We start from the raw sequence: 14,796 nt of genomic DNA, 5'->3' as shown, positions 1-14,796 counted from the left end.
AAGACAAAAAAAGCTACAAAACAGACAGAAGATATTAGAAACACCAATCAAGCAGAACACAGCAAACTCCAAGACCAATAAACACAGACCAAGACTCCCAACCAATCAGGATGAAGAAAAGACCATTCTGGCACAGCAGTAGGCTAGCACCAAATTTAAAACTGAAACAGCTGTAAAAGTCTGACTCACAGATGAACACTATACAGAAGCCTGATGATGGCAGATGAGATTCTGCCGAAACGTTGCTACAACTTTAAAAGCACAACTATAATGATGTGGGAAAATACCCGAACAAAGCTGAATACCATACATACATACGTATGTGTGTGGGGGTGGGTGGGTAGGTGGGTGGGTGTTTTCGCAGGTATTTATATGTATGGTATTTAGGTTTCTTCGGGTATTTTCCCACGTCTTAATATTTGTGCTTTTATTATAGTGATGTTTTGGCAGAATCTCATCTGCCATCCTCAGGCTCCTCCTTTTTAATCTTGTGTGTCAGGCTTGGCAGCTGTTTTTTGTTTGAATTTGGTGCCTCGCTTTCTGCTTTATTTGAATGGTTTTTTTCTTCATCCTGATTGGCTGGGAGTCTAGGTCTATTTTTATTGGTCTTCGAGTTGCTGTGTTCTTGATTGGTTGGCAACATTGTGTTTTGTGCATTGGGGGTTCTTAGTGCAGCTTGGTTTCTTGTGAATGGCCAATAATTATTTATTAGGAAGCTAGGTTTTATTTGGGTAGCTGGCTGGGGTGTGTTTGGGCTGGAGGTATTAGGGAGGGGGGTCAGTTTGTGTCCAGGTGCTTGCCTGGACTATGGTATAGAGATTTTGTTTGTTTGTGAGTGCAAACTTTCAAAAAGTTCTTTCCCATTACCTCTTAAGTAAGTAACCTCTCACATCCTTCTTATTTCACCTTTAGTCCTTATTCCATTTTGCAAACTCCCCTTCATATCCCTCCATTGGTAAAATTTATTTCATATTTTGTGGTATTCTGACTCGTCTTTATCCTTCAGTTCTAATATTTCTTTTGATTCATCTTTATCCTTCAGTTCTAATATCGACCTATCCCTTTTGGCGCATTGTAATATCTTATCTATCACTTTATCTTCCCTAGGAATTTCTCTAGTCTTCCAATTTTGAGCAAATATCATTCTTGCTACCAGAACTCCTGAGCCTTTTTACAGGACCACCATATGTGGTAATATGTGCCCCGTATTTTCAGACATTTCCAACAGTTAGGTGATTGGTTTCCATACAATTTGGCTAATTTGGATGTGATGGTGATCTGGCTGTGACATCTATCACCCCATTGATCTCCAGGATTGAAAACTTTGAATATCTTTCTGATGCATATTTCTATGTTCACAAAATTACCTGGACTGTGATAATGAACAACTGAACTTTTTCTCTACCCACTTTCTGGCTCCTGTATTTCCCAAGACCCACTCTTGTTCTTCCTTATCACTTTATGACAAACTCTGGAGCCCACCTATGTCTACCAATTGTAAGATAGGAAGAGGCAATGTCACTTTGCATATGTCTTCCTGAATTCAGAAAGACACATTATCTGCTACCAGTTTTCCAGCAAAAATAGTCAGCAAAGTTTTACTCCATGCATATAACACTACACCAGGATAATAATTCTAGATGAATAAAAAGTCCTGAATGTTATTGCCACTGATGGTAGTAACAGAGATGGGGGAACTGGAAAATGTGGTGGAAAAAAAAATGTGGGTAAGGCCACACTAAAAGAGGCAGTAATGCACAGATATACATGAGTAATTTTATATTACTGTATGATGGAGATTAGATTATAGCATTTGAGGAAGAATGAAATGTTCATGAGTTCCAGAAGAATCAAGAATTTATCCACAACTAATGCAGCATCCTAGCCCTCTTAAACTTAATAAAAAATAAACTTGCGTCCCCTCAAAGTAACTTTAATTGTGCATTCATTCTACAAAGAAAATGTTGCATTTGTTTTGGCTGTAGTAATTGTTACACATTAAGAAAAATGAACTAACTGTCCTTTCAGATGACATGAATTGGGCACTCTTGCTGTGAAGAAAACATTTTTAATAGTATAAAAATATGTCCTATGTCTCATTTTCCAGGATAGAAATAATTTACAACATATTGTATGAGGTTATATGTTACACTCCTAGCTTTTCAACACAATGAGTAATTTTACCCCCCCGCTAAAAAATAAGAAACAACAAAATGTGAAATATCTGAGGAAGGAGTGTATGAAATGGCTGATATACCTCTGCTCTGGGAAAACACTGTTGAGGGTAACTTGTAAATAATGTTGATTTGTTGCCTTTAACAATAACAACAAATGTTAGGGTGGTAACAATAGGAAACATAGCAATGTGAATTTTGTATTCTATTCTTTTTATGATTATGGCATGGTGTCCTTATAGTAGTATGTATGAGACATGAAGTATAATGAATAAACACCCAATTATATTAGAAGCATTCAGAAATATTTGCACTTTACAAACTAATATGTGAAAAAACATATGAAATATACTTGCCTGTAGAAGGAATAGCAGAAGAACAATTCTCACCATCCTCTATTTTGCACACATTAGAATGTAAGAACTCTCTAGTCATTGGCTCTCCAATTTCATTATGTTGATCTATAATTGGGTAAAATAAGACATCCTAAATACTTTTAAATAATGCTTGAAATTGTTATGTAACTAGCACATCTATTTAACAAATGTTGCTGTTACTCATTATAATGCTTACTAATTTTAAAATATGTACTATTTCTGTTGAAAAAGCACCAAGAACAATTTAATGCAATAGTTATATGACATAACATGCTGTCAACACTGCTTAAATTTAGAGGGTTTAACATTAAGAAATTCTTGATAATTGATTATGTAAAAATCAACAGCTATATTGCTTATCTAAATTCATTGAACAGATAGTATTTTTTATTCATGTGTTATAAAAGCAGACTATTTAGTGCTTTCATTTTCCACCCACCAAATATTCCAGAAAAACAATGTGGGAGGTAGGCTACCTTTGTTTGAACACCTGTGATAACATAAGGTGGCCAATGCTAATTCCTAATGCATATGCATTTAGTGACAAGTATATAGTCTCTTTGGGTTGGGTTTGAAAATAGCTAGAAGGCAGGCAGCCCTATCTCCCACTCTGACTTCTTCATATTTGGCTGGGTGGTAGTGATGGAGTACTATACTTATATTTGCTTAGATAGACATATAGCCCTCAGGACAATCTTACAGGATTCAAGATTTCATAAAGAGCTGCTTTCACATCCAAGTAAATGTGAGTACGTACAAGTCATCTTCAGGCTTTCAGGCTGAGCCCAGAGAAGTTGGAGAGAGCAAGGGACTGGGGTGGGGGTCAGTGCATTCACTATATATTGTACCCATTATATGTGCATTCAGGTTTTGATTATTGTCACTTGGGAACTTCAGCATATGGATTCATATTAATTCATACATGGAAGATATTCCAGAAATTATATGCATGAACAGAGGTTGCTTTTTGTGATATGGGAAGGGGCATATAAACATGACTAATATCTTCTAGTGAAATACGATATTTGGGAACAACATAATTTACAGGGGGAGGGAGGACTTTTTCATTACATTTTCCCCATATACAATCCAAATCACGTTATTTCAATATATATTGGGTATAGAATTAGACTATAAAGGTTACCTGTACATTTATTTTTTGTTATATTTCTTAATGTATACATTTCTACATGTGGTCCTGATTTGCTTTGAAATCATATTAGTTAAGTTTTCAAAATACTAAGAACTCAAGTTGTAAGCATAAATAAGCTAAAGTACAACTGGTTTTAGCAAGAAATTGCCTGCGGGCTGAAGAGGGATTAGCATTCACAAGATAAATTCCCTATTATTATTATTATTTGTTTGCCATTTGTGGTGTTTTGTTTTTGTTTTTTTGGCCAAGAATTAAATACAAACCTGGCAATAATGTCTCATTAGGTAGCTTATCTACTTCCAAGATAAAGTCATCTTTGAAGAACAGGTATCCTACTATTGAGAACAGGTAAACCAAAATAAGAGCAAGTACAGCAGTCAAGATGATAGATCGTCCATTGCGAGTGACACTTTTAATGACATTCAGCAAGGTTTCCTCCCTGTACACCAAGTCAAAAAGCTGGAAAAGAACAGTTTATTCAATGCATTAACAATGAATGAGGTAATGGTTTATCACAAGGGTGTCAAATTCGTGATGACACGGTGTCATCATGTGATGTATCGCAACTTTCCCCCCTTTCGCTAAACTGAGGATAGGCGTGGCCAGCGTGTGATGCATCCAGCTCACAGGTCGCGAGTTTGACACCCCTGGTCTATCACATACATTATCTTTACATTAACAATTGAACAATATGTTCTTTAAATAAAATCCTGATACTTACTTCTTTAGAAAAGACAGGTCATTTTTTTGTGAATTTTTACTAAAAACCAAATAGAAGGCCTCACTTTTTAAAGCAATTGCTTCAGAATACAAGAGACAAGTAAGAATCCTAAGTTTCAAGAAGGTAGTTCCTGGCTGAATGTTAGGAAAAGTTTCCTAACAATAAGAGCAGTGTGACAGTGGAACCAATTATATAGAGAAATGATGACCTTCCATTTGTTGAATATGATTAAGCAGGGCCTGGATAGGCATTTGGTGGAGATACTTTATTTTGGATTCCTGGACTGATGGCCTTAACAGCTCCTTCCACTCTCTGATTCTATATAAACAAACAAATCACCGGCAACATTATTATAAACTGAAAGAATAAAGCTGGTTTGCTGACAGCTGTCAGTATTCCTTGATTTCTATTCTAGAAACTCAGATGTTCTATGTTAAAAGCAAAAGAGTAATGCACTGGTTATCTAGTTGTAATATCTCTGATGAATTTCTCTTCCTAAACACTCTTTTATTTTTAGTCTACTTTTTTTCATCATCTGGATATATTCTTAAATTTTGAGCACTCTTAAGGAGAAAAGGAATATTCAAATCAAACTGGAAAGATTTTCTTTAAGTCTTAAGCACTTCATTCCAGCTGATAACCCCTTCTTCAGGTTAAGTGTGCCTTTCCCCATTCTATAGACAGAATTATTCAGTTTTCTTGGCAGCAGTAGGGAAGTAATTTTTGGCAACAGTAGGGAAGTAATTTGTTACCTCCTTCTCCTGTGATGCTTTTATGTGTTTACTTTAGATGTTTTTTTAAAAAATCTTGCCTTTATTATTTTTACAAATGACTCAAGGCAGAGAGCATACCTAATATTTCTTCCTCCACCTATTTTCTTCACAACAACAACTGTGTGAGTTGAATTGGATTGAAAGAGAGTAACTACCCCAAATTCACTCACTGGCTTTCATACCTAAGACTGGACTGAAATTCATAGCCTCCTGGTTACTGGCCTGGAACTTTCACCATTAGATAAATAGTTCTCAGTCTACTCTAAAGTGTTGGACCTCCTTTGATTGTAGTCTGCTTAGTATTTAAACCCTGACAAGATCAGCCAAATATAACCAGCTGCTGGACATGTGCCACTTTAAATCCACCAAATCACAGGAAACTCAAAATCTCCTAACACAACTTTTTCAATAGCGAATGGTTAGCTCTATTATGAACTAAGTATCATTTATTTCATAATTTCTCTGGCTTGAAATGGAAAGAAAAATACAAAAATATGGCGGATAGAGAACAGGGAACTGTTTTTTTAGTACACACACACACACACACACACATACACACACACACACATTCTTTACCTCAAGACCTTAATCTTGCTGAAACTTATGATAACTGCTATGAAGCTGTTAGCCAAATCTCAGGACAGATCAAAACTTTTCCCAGAGAGTATCTCTGCAGTTTAATCATTCTCGCCATGGTTTCTTGCAAACAATTATATAATTATGTGTAGATTCCCTAGCTAAATCTTAATGAGCATCTCTCTTGGACTTGATTTTACATGTGTTTTAGAAGGGAAAAGGGCAGCTAATTTCTGATCAGTTTTATCTCATGGGTAAAACTGATTCCCCAGGAATCAATAGGTTAAGACAGCCTCATTGGCATGTATACAACACAGTACAATTCAAGACAAAGCTCTAGAAAGAACAGATGCTTTCCCTCAAAACAATTGCTAATTAATTTGATGATCGTAACCAAACTGAACTGACAGACAGTTTAGTCATTACATGTATCCTTTTAAAATGTATAATTTCTCCTTTTAATTAATTAGTTTCACTGACATCAATTTTATTTGGGTTGAGCCATCCCCCCCCCCCTTATCACAGAAAAAAAAGAGGCACTCAGGCTTTTAAAAAATAAAATGAGGGTATAAAGACCATTTTGGGAGTCTTTTTTTCCCTTTGGAAAGAAAAACACTATAGCACTTTACAGCATTTTACACGATAGCATTCTGCAGGTGTGGAACTGTTAAACAGTTATTTTAGATTCCATTCAGACCAGACAATTCTTTTAAAACAAAGTGTGTTGCAAAAGATTAAATATGCAGTATATATAATTTCTTAGGCTGTACATTTAAAAGAATGCCTTTGATACATAAATGAAAAGCTATAAATGCATCATCCCCTAAGAGGATCACACTGATGTGACAATAATGATACAAATCTCTTCTCAAATGACCATACAGGAGGGTAAAATTTGGACGTGCCTGAAAGTTATGAGTTGTAATCTGCAACACTAGTTCAGTGGAAGATGGAAGTTTTTCAACTTTCTAGTCAACTCCAGGGAGAAAAAGACTGGAACAAGTCATCCAGCCATCTTCCTCCAAGGGAGGATTAGAATCAGAGACACCCCAATCATAGTCCAGTACTTTAATTACTATACAGGTAGTTCTCGATTCAAGACAATTGAGCCCAAAAATTTATTGCTGAGTGAGACATTTGTTCAGTGAGTTTTGCCCCATTTTATTCCCTTTCCTGCCACAGTGCTAAGTCGACCACAGAGGTTGACAAACTTGTAATAAGTTTAAGTGAATCTGGCTTCCTTATTGACTTTACTTGTCAGAAGGCTGCAAAAGAGTATCCCATAACTCCGGGACACAGCGGCAGTCATAAATATGAATCAGTTGCCAAGAATCCGAATATAAATAATGTGTTCACAGCAAAGGTCATAGCTGTGAAAAACAGTCATAAGTCACATTTGTCAGTGCTGTTGTAACTTTGAACGGTCACTAAATGACCCTTGTAAGCCGAGGATCATCTGTATTACATTTGATTTCTGTGTGTGTGTGTGTGTGTGTGTGTGTGTGTGTGTGTGCATGTGGCTATATATTTACTGTATGTTATAAGGTAGTCCTCAACTTATGACTACAATTGGGATCAGATTTCCATTGCTAAGCAAGGCAGTTGTTAAGTGAGTTGAACCTAATTTTACAATTTTCTTGGCTATGGTTGTTAAGCAAATCACTGCAGTGGATCATGTGTTCACTAATCCGTCTTTCCCCATTGATTTTGCTCATCAGAAACTGGCCAATGGTGATCATGAGACTCCAGGATGCTGCAAGCATCATCAATACATGCTGTCAAGGGACCAGATTCTGTTCATTTGATGGTGGGGATGTCACAACAGTCTTATGTGCAAGAACTGGTTGCAAGTCACTATTTTTAGTGCCACTATAACTTAGAAAGGTCTCTAAACAAATGCCTGCAAGTTGTGAACTATCTGTAGTGTGTATTGATTGAATAATTGTTTGTTTGTTTGATTGGTTATGGGTCATCAAGTCAATATCGGTTCTCAGTAACCACATAGTTTTTCTCTATAACAAATCTGTCCTTAAGCTTGGTCCTTGAGGTCTTCCAATGATTGTGTATCTACTATAGTTATACTACTAGGTAGTACAGGTAATCCTCAACTTACGACCACAATTGAGCCAAAAATTTATGTTGTTAGGTGAGAAATTTGTTACGTGAGTTTTGTCCCATTTTACGATCTTTCTTGACAGAGTTGTTAAGTGAATCACAGCAGCTGTTAATTCAATAACCCGGTTGTTAAGGGAATCCGGCTTCCCCATTGACCTTGCTTTTGCAACCTTGTCAGAAGCTTGTAAACGGTGATCGCATGACTGCAGGATACTGTGACTGTCATAAGTATGAGTCAGTTGTCAAGCATCTGAATGTAAATCACATGATTATGGGGATGCTGCAATGGTCATAAGTGCGAAAAATGATCCTAACTCACTTTTTTCAGTGCCGTTGTGACTTTGAATGGTCACCAAGTGAACTGTTGTAACTCGAGTACTACCTGTATAGTACAGGGAGGGTGGCATGCATACTTTGCAGAGTTGATATGGTCGCATCACAGATTTGAGTGAGACTGGAATTTTTAATTATTTTTCTAGGTTTTGTAGGGACTGCAATTTTAAAGCATCAGTTACCATTTTTATCATTTCTTTCTCAATATCATAGAAACATTTGCTGTAATTTTACAACAAGGACAATCAGAATGGTTTCCTGCATACCACCATCAAGGTCTCTGGTTATACATGTTTGTCAATGTAACATTATGGACATTATGATCAACAAACATTATCATAGGTAAGTTCTCACACAGAAACAACTTACCAATAAACTGTAGAAAAATTCATGAACAAAAAGCCCCATTGCACAAATCAGAAGATATAGTAGATGGTACAGAAACTCTACATCAAGGATCATGGCTCTGTATCCTCTAGTAAAGGTTCCACAATTACCCACAAAACTCATCAGAAATATAATTTTGTTACAAACCTGCAGAGCAAAAACAGATAGAAGATTAACGCATGGTTAAAATGCTAACTCTCCATTTAATACAAGACAAGTTTAAAATTGTTTACATGAGCTATATCTACAATAGTGTATCAGAAAACTTCCTTTCAAATATTTCCTTTTAAGTCTAACACAGCTAGTATTCTGGGGTACAACCTTCATTTAAAAAACAAAACCTAGTTTGGTAGGTAGACCATTTTTTTAAAATTAAAATATCAACAAATCCCAGAAAAACATATTTTACACTTACATTGAAAGCCCCCAGAAGAAACAATGTGGGCTGTAAACCTACAGAAAAAATTAATCGCAAGATTGTAGAAGCTATTAAAGCCCTAATGCCATGGGGCTTAGGTAAAGCGATAACAATGGCAAGCGATATCAGCATGGCCGTCCAGAGTAAGCCTGATAAATGAGGCTCCAGTGTACCTGATAAAGAAAACATCCAGAATTCATTATTATTTACTCTCCCCTCATATGGCTCCACAAAGCCATTGCCATTATTAACAACAATTTAAAACAATGACACATGTCACAATATTCTCACATATAAACCACAAATTAGCAGCAGAGTAAAACATAGAAAAGCTGCACAACAGATTCCAGGGAATATACAATAGGCCAGTCTTTTTTCCGAACAAATGAACCAAGTTTATCAATTCAGCAATTACTTTATAAATTTTCTGAAAACAAACTTATGGACAAACTGGCCAGGCTTGGCAGTTACTTCCAGGAAATATTTTCAAGATTTTCCAGAGAAATGCTTTTGTCAGCTTTGGAAGCCATATTAGCGCCAGAAGCTTCCACACTGCCACATTCTTGAGCATGGGAAGATGATTCGGGTTAATGTCTTCTGAACTTCATTCAGCTTACTAACATCTAAATGCTGTGATGAACAGCCCCTTTCACTACACTTAAATTACCGTAATTAGTCTGCACTCAAATAAATATATCAGTGGCCTCCCCCAATGACAACTTCTTCTGTTTTTAGTCTTTAAATCTGTAAATTTTGCAAGTATTGATGAAATAGTATTTTAATCAGAATCGTAAAACCTAGATCTGCTTGAATCTAATACCAAATATTAATAACCTGAAGATGATGGCATCTCCCAGCATGTTATTCTACTCCTTAGGAGAGGTATCTGTTCCTTGTCAATTGAACTGATATGCCTTTAAAGAATTCCGGTCATTGTAGTTGGTCGCAGTGATTTGGTTTTGAGATTTTCCGCTTTCCGAAGCAACAAGGAATTTTAAGCTAAGATAAAATATGACATGTCTTAATTTGATCTTTGCATAGTTCAGTGTGAACTGACCTAATTTGACCCTGAGGACTAGAGTATAACCATTCCTTTAGACTGAATATTTCTGCAAAAGTTTGAGCATATTTCTTAATTCAACAATATATGAAAACATATTTTAATGTGTTTATTTTAAAACAAAATTAATGCAAAATATTATGTATCATTATAATGTATGCATTATAATGATACATAATATTTTGCATTAACTTTAAATATGTATTAAAGGATATTTAAATATATCTTTAAAAAAATTGAATAAGAAGCTGGATGGACGTATCAATAAAAATAATCTAGACCAGAAAGCAAGCTCTGTGAAACGATTTTGAAATGTCTTAATGGCAAATGTTAATTTTCTGATATGTGCAAGTATAACAGATTGGTCATTTTGGTTCATCTAATTATTCACATCTTCCAGGCTTTGTCACAACAAACACTTAGAGAATAATTATTTTTGGTGGTATTGATTAGTATAAATGAAGTTGATAAATTAATAGATAATTTGACAAAGTAACATTCACTATTCCTGATGGTCAGAATTTTGTTTCCTGTTTTGGAATATATAATCCCCCCCAAAATTGGAGAGAATCTGGAGGGCAAACTGAAATAAAGCTAGCAGTAATATGAAAACGGACAGCAGTGATTTTAATTATACTGGTTCTTGCTCAACTTCTTTGACATCTAAAAATATTTAGCTGGTGTTGTGCCTTCTTTAAGGGATGTGTATTAATTCTTCTCTGTTTGCATATTTACACATATTTGTAAATAAGACAGACATCAGAAAAATCCAATTTCCACAATTTCCAGGGATGCCAACTATGACTCCTTTATGACCTGTGGACTTCAACTCAGTTCATCTCTGGGGCCATGGTTGTCTACTCCTGAATTAGATTCTCAATACTTTCTTCTTGGGTTTCTCATCATTTAGGAAATTGCTTAGCATCACAATCACTTAAACGTCTACCAAAATTATATCCTTCATTTACTTCTCCCTCTGCCTCAAATCTTTGTGATATAACTATTAAATTCTATGTTTCATATATTTGAAATATTGGTACCTCCTTTGATTCCTTTAAATGGATAGAAAAATGCTACCAGTAGATTCATAAGGACTGCAAGATTGAATGAAATACTGCTCCAGAAGGACATGTTCCGGGAACACCAATACAAGATATGCTGAGCTGCAAAATGAGGAAAAAAATATTTGATGGATTCAAGGGCATCTTTTAACAAGGAATAAATCTTAGAAAACAAAGATATATTGCCAGCTTTTCCTAGAATGACACACCAGCTATGAGTAATCTTTATTATTTGATTTAAGTCTCTCTTTAACTGCTCTTTGCAAAGTTCAGAAGTTCATGTGAAGTTGTTTTTTTCAAATCAAAGACCACATTAAAAATGAACTAGCTTTTATATAACCATTTAAACTTGTAAATATCACGAGAACAGAAATCACATGTATAAAATACCCATGTACAAGTTTATAACAGTGGAATTTTAGTTTCAGATTGAAACTGGATGTAGCAGGATATAATTTAACCTTAAATATCTTATTTTTATTTTATCAGATCACATTGCGCACACCTTCCAGATTGGGATCCATAGGAGAAGATGCTTCCATCAAGGTGACAAAAACAGTGCTGCACAGTCTGCTCCACCACTATTTTTCACACATGAGGTGTGATGAGGTAAGGTCAAAATAGTTGTACTTGAGCCACAAGAGTGCAGTGCTGTTTTTGCCATTTATCCCACTTGGTCACCAGTGTGGGTTGTACAACTGAGGGCAAACATACAAACACAAAATGCTAGAAGAGGAACATATTAAAATCTATTACACAATAATTCAGAAAATGCCCCAAATCAAACAAAAAACATAACACAAAAAAAGGCTTGGCTATAAGACCAAGTAGTTGCAAGTAGACCAGAAAATTTTGTTACCTGTCATGAAACTTACAATACCCTTCTTATTATTTTGCCTAAAGCCAACAGTGACAATTTGTGACCCAGGAATCCTTTCATAGTCTATGTTGGCACAAGAAAGACTATATTAAGACCGCAGGCAGGTTCCCAGCAATAAACTGTAGGATTAGCAAGAATATAAATGGCAGCAAAAGAGAACTGTTTTGTCTTAGTAAGTGACAAGTTCCCAGCCTGTGCTAAACACACATTCTAATGACTTTACAATCCCTAGCTTTCCATGTTCAGTTTAAACATTGACAATTTATCACGTTTGCTCACATAAAATCTGTGCACAAAGCTCTACTAACATTTGTACAAATCTCAACCTTTCCTTGAAAGCCTAGAATAGAATACTTCATTGGCCAAGTGTGATTGGACACACAAGGAATTTCTCTTGGTGTAAATACTCTCAGTATGCATAAAGAAAAGACACATTCATTAAGAATCAAGAATCATAACATACAAAACTTAATGATAGTCATAGGATACAATCAACAATCAAATCGTACTAGGAAACAGTCAATATAAATTGTAAGGATACAAGCGACAAAGTTACAGTCCTACAATCACAAGTGGGAGGGGATGGGTGATAAGGAGTGATGAGAAGATTAACAGTAATAGTAGTGCAGACTTTGTAATAGTTGAACAGTGTTGGGGGGATTATTTGTTTAGCAGAGTGCTTTCGGGGAAAAACTGTTCTTGTGTCTAGTTGTTCTGGTGTGCTGTCCTCTATAGTGTTGTTTTGAGGGAAGGAGTTGAAACAGTTTGTGTCTGGGATGTGAGGGGTCTGTAAATATTTTCACAGCCCTCTTTTTGACTCGTGCAGTATACAGGTTTTCGATTGAAGGCAGGTTGGTAGTAATTGTTTTTTCTGCAGTCCTAATTATCTTCTGAAGTCTGAGTCTGTCCTGTTGGGTTGCAAAACCAAACCAGACAGTTATAGAGGTACAGATGATAGACTCAATTAATTCCTCTGTAGAACTGTATCAGCAGCTCCTTGGGCAGTTTGAGCTTTCTGAGTTAGGGGCACACACTCCCCTAACTAGGCACTCATGGCCCTAACTACCTCTATTCCAATCACAACTGGCCTTAAATGCAAGCTGCTCAATGCAAGAAGCCTTGTAAATAAAATACCTGAATTTCTCCTCTTACTAAATATGGCTAAATTCGACATTATATTGGTCTGTGAAACATGGCTCAATGCATCTCACCCTGACTCCATTACCACAGTAACAGACTATCATGTTTACCGATCAGATTGTGACATCAGTAGAAGAGGTGGTGTTGCTATCTTCTATAAAAAGTCCCTACATCTAAAAAACATCCAAGTTACCCAAGACAATCATCTGTGAACTATCCTTAAATATCACATTTCGGTTCTTACTATGTTACAGAGTCCCCAATTATGACATCAAACATGCAAACAAGCTAAATACACTACTAACATGGGCAGCATCCTGCCCACATGCTTTTATCTTTCTTGGTGACTTCAATCTACCTCATATTAACTGGACCCTTAATGAATGTAAAACTGAACCCACACATGCAACCTTCTTCAATGCAGTAACAAATCTGGGACTAGAACAACTAGTAACCAACAACACTAGACTTAACAACTGCCTCGATCTCATCTTCTGCAATAGTTTGAATTCAATTTACAGAATACAAATTAAAGAACCCTTTTCCAACAGTGACCACAACATGATTGACTTTTGTCTCAACATATGTCCACACAAAAATCATAACAACAATGGAATCCCCAATTATAACTTCAAAAAAGGCAACTATGATCTTATAGACAATGATCTCTCATCCCTTGATTGGCAATTTCTATTCACTGGATGCAATACTGTAGAAGACCATTACAACATATTTTTACTTGAAGTCAAAAGAGTCATCAAAGTATATACCAATAACAACTCCCCAAACCAGAAAAAACAAATTACCCATAACAATAAGGAAGCTTCAATCTAAAAAGAAATCACATTGGCAGAAAAACAAATCTGGTCACGTTGCCAACTTCAAAGGCTGATACAAAAATTTATGCTACCAGATAAAGACTGAATGCACTAATTATCACATTAAACAAGAAGAAAACCTTCTGTGCACCAATTCCACCCGTGCTTTCTACAATTTTGTAAACAACAAACTAAAAGACTCAAGGTCCATTCCACCCCTGAAAGGACCTAATGGTAAAGACTGCAATGACGACACTATTAAAGCCAACCTCTTTAACACATTCTTTGGCTCAGTATTTGTAAACAGCAATGGATCATGCCCAGTATTTCCTAGTCGAACCATAGACAACTACAATGATCTAATACATATCGATTTTACAGAAGACAATGTTGAAAAAGCACTACGCAATCTAAAACCATCTCTATCTATTGGACTGGACGGAATATGTGCTATCCGCTGCCATAACCGAACCTCTAAGCATAATCTTCGAAAAATCTTTCAGGACCAGTTCCTTGCCAAAACTATAGTCACAAGCCACGGTCATCCCCATCTTCAAAAAGGGAGACACCAGCCTAGTTGAAAATTACAGACTAATCTCTTTATGTTGCGTCACCTGTAAAGTCATGGAATCAATTATTAACCAATCCATCATCCTCCACTTACAAACAAACAACCTACTCTCTAATAAACCATTTGGTTTCAGGAAAAAACTATCATGTAATCTGCAACTCTTACACTGCAAAAACATATGGGCTACACAACTCGATCAGGGCAAAGCAATCTACATAGACTTCTGTAAAGCCTTTGAT

General features: G+C 36.0%; 1 protein-coding gene across 5 annotated transcripts in view; it reads right to left on the bottom strand.

Annotated features, from left to right (window-relative positions):
* ITPR1 (inositol 1,4,5-trisphosphate receptor type 1) overlaps positions 1 to 14,796 on the bottom strand; it is a 245,219-nt gene that overhangs the window by 28,878 nt on the left and 201,545 nt on the right. For all 5 annotated transcript variants that reach the window (XM_087923707.1, XM_087923703.1, XM_087923705.1 and 2 more), the window contains 5 exons: positions 11,128 to 11,250; positions 9,025 to 9,200; positions 8,592 to 8,756; positions 3,968 to 4,163; positions 2,531 to 2,635 (listed from right to left, as the gene is read on the bottom strand). In XM_087923707.1, coding sequence (XP_087779833.1) covers positions 2,531 to 2,635; positions 3,968 to 4,163; positions 8,592 to 8,756; positions 9,025 to 9,200; positions 11,128 to 11,250 — 765 coding nt within the window. The remainder of the gene's footprint in view (positions 1 to 2,530; positions 2,636 to 3,967; positions 4,164 to 8,591; positions 8,757 to 9,024; positions 9,201 to 11,127; positions 11,251 to 14,796) is intronic.

Source organism: Pseudonaja textilis, chromosome 2 (assembly GCF_049901715.1).
Source record: "Pseudonaja textilis isolate UNSWEBS1 chromosome 2, rPseTex1.2, whole genome shotgun sequence".
NCBI classification, from domain to species: Eukaryota; Metazoa; Chordata; class Lepidosauria; order Squamata; family Elapidae; genus Pseudonaja; species Pseudonaja textilis.
Note: the sequence above shows the minus strand (reverse complement) of the source record. Positions and strands in the feature narration are given on the sequence as shown.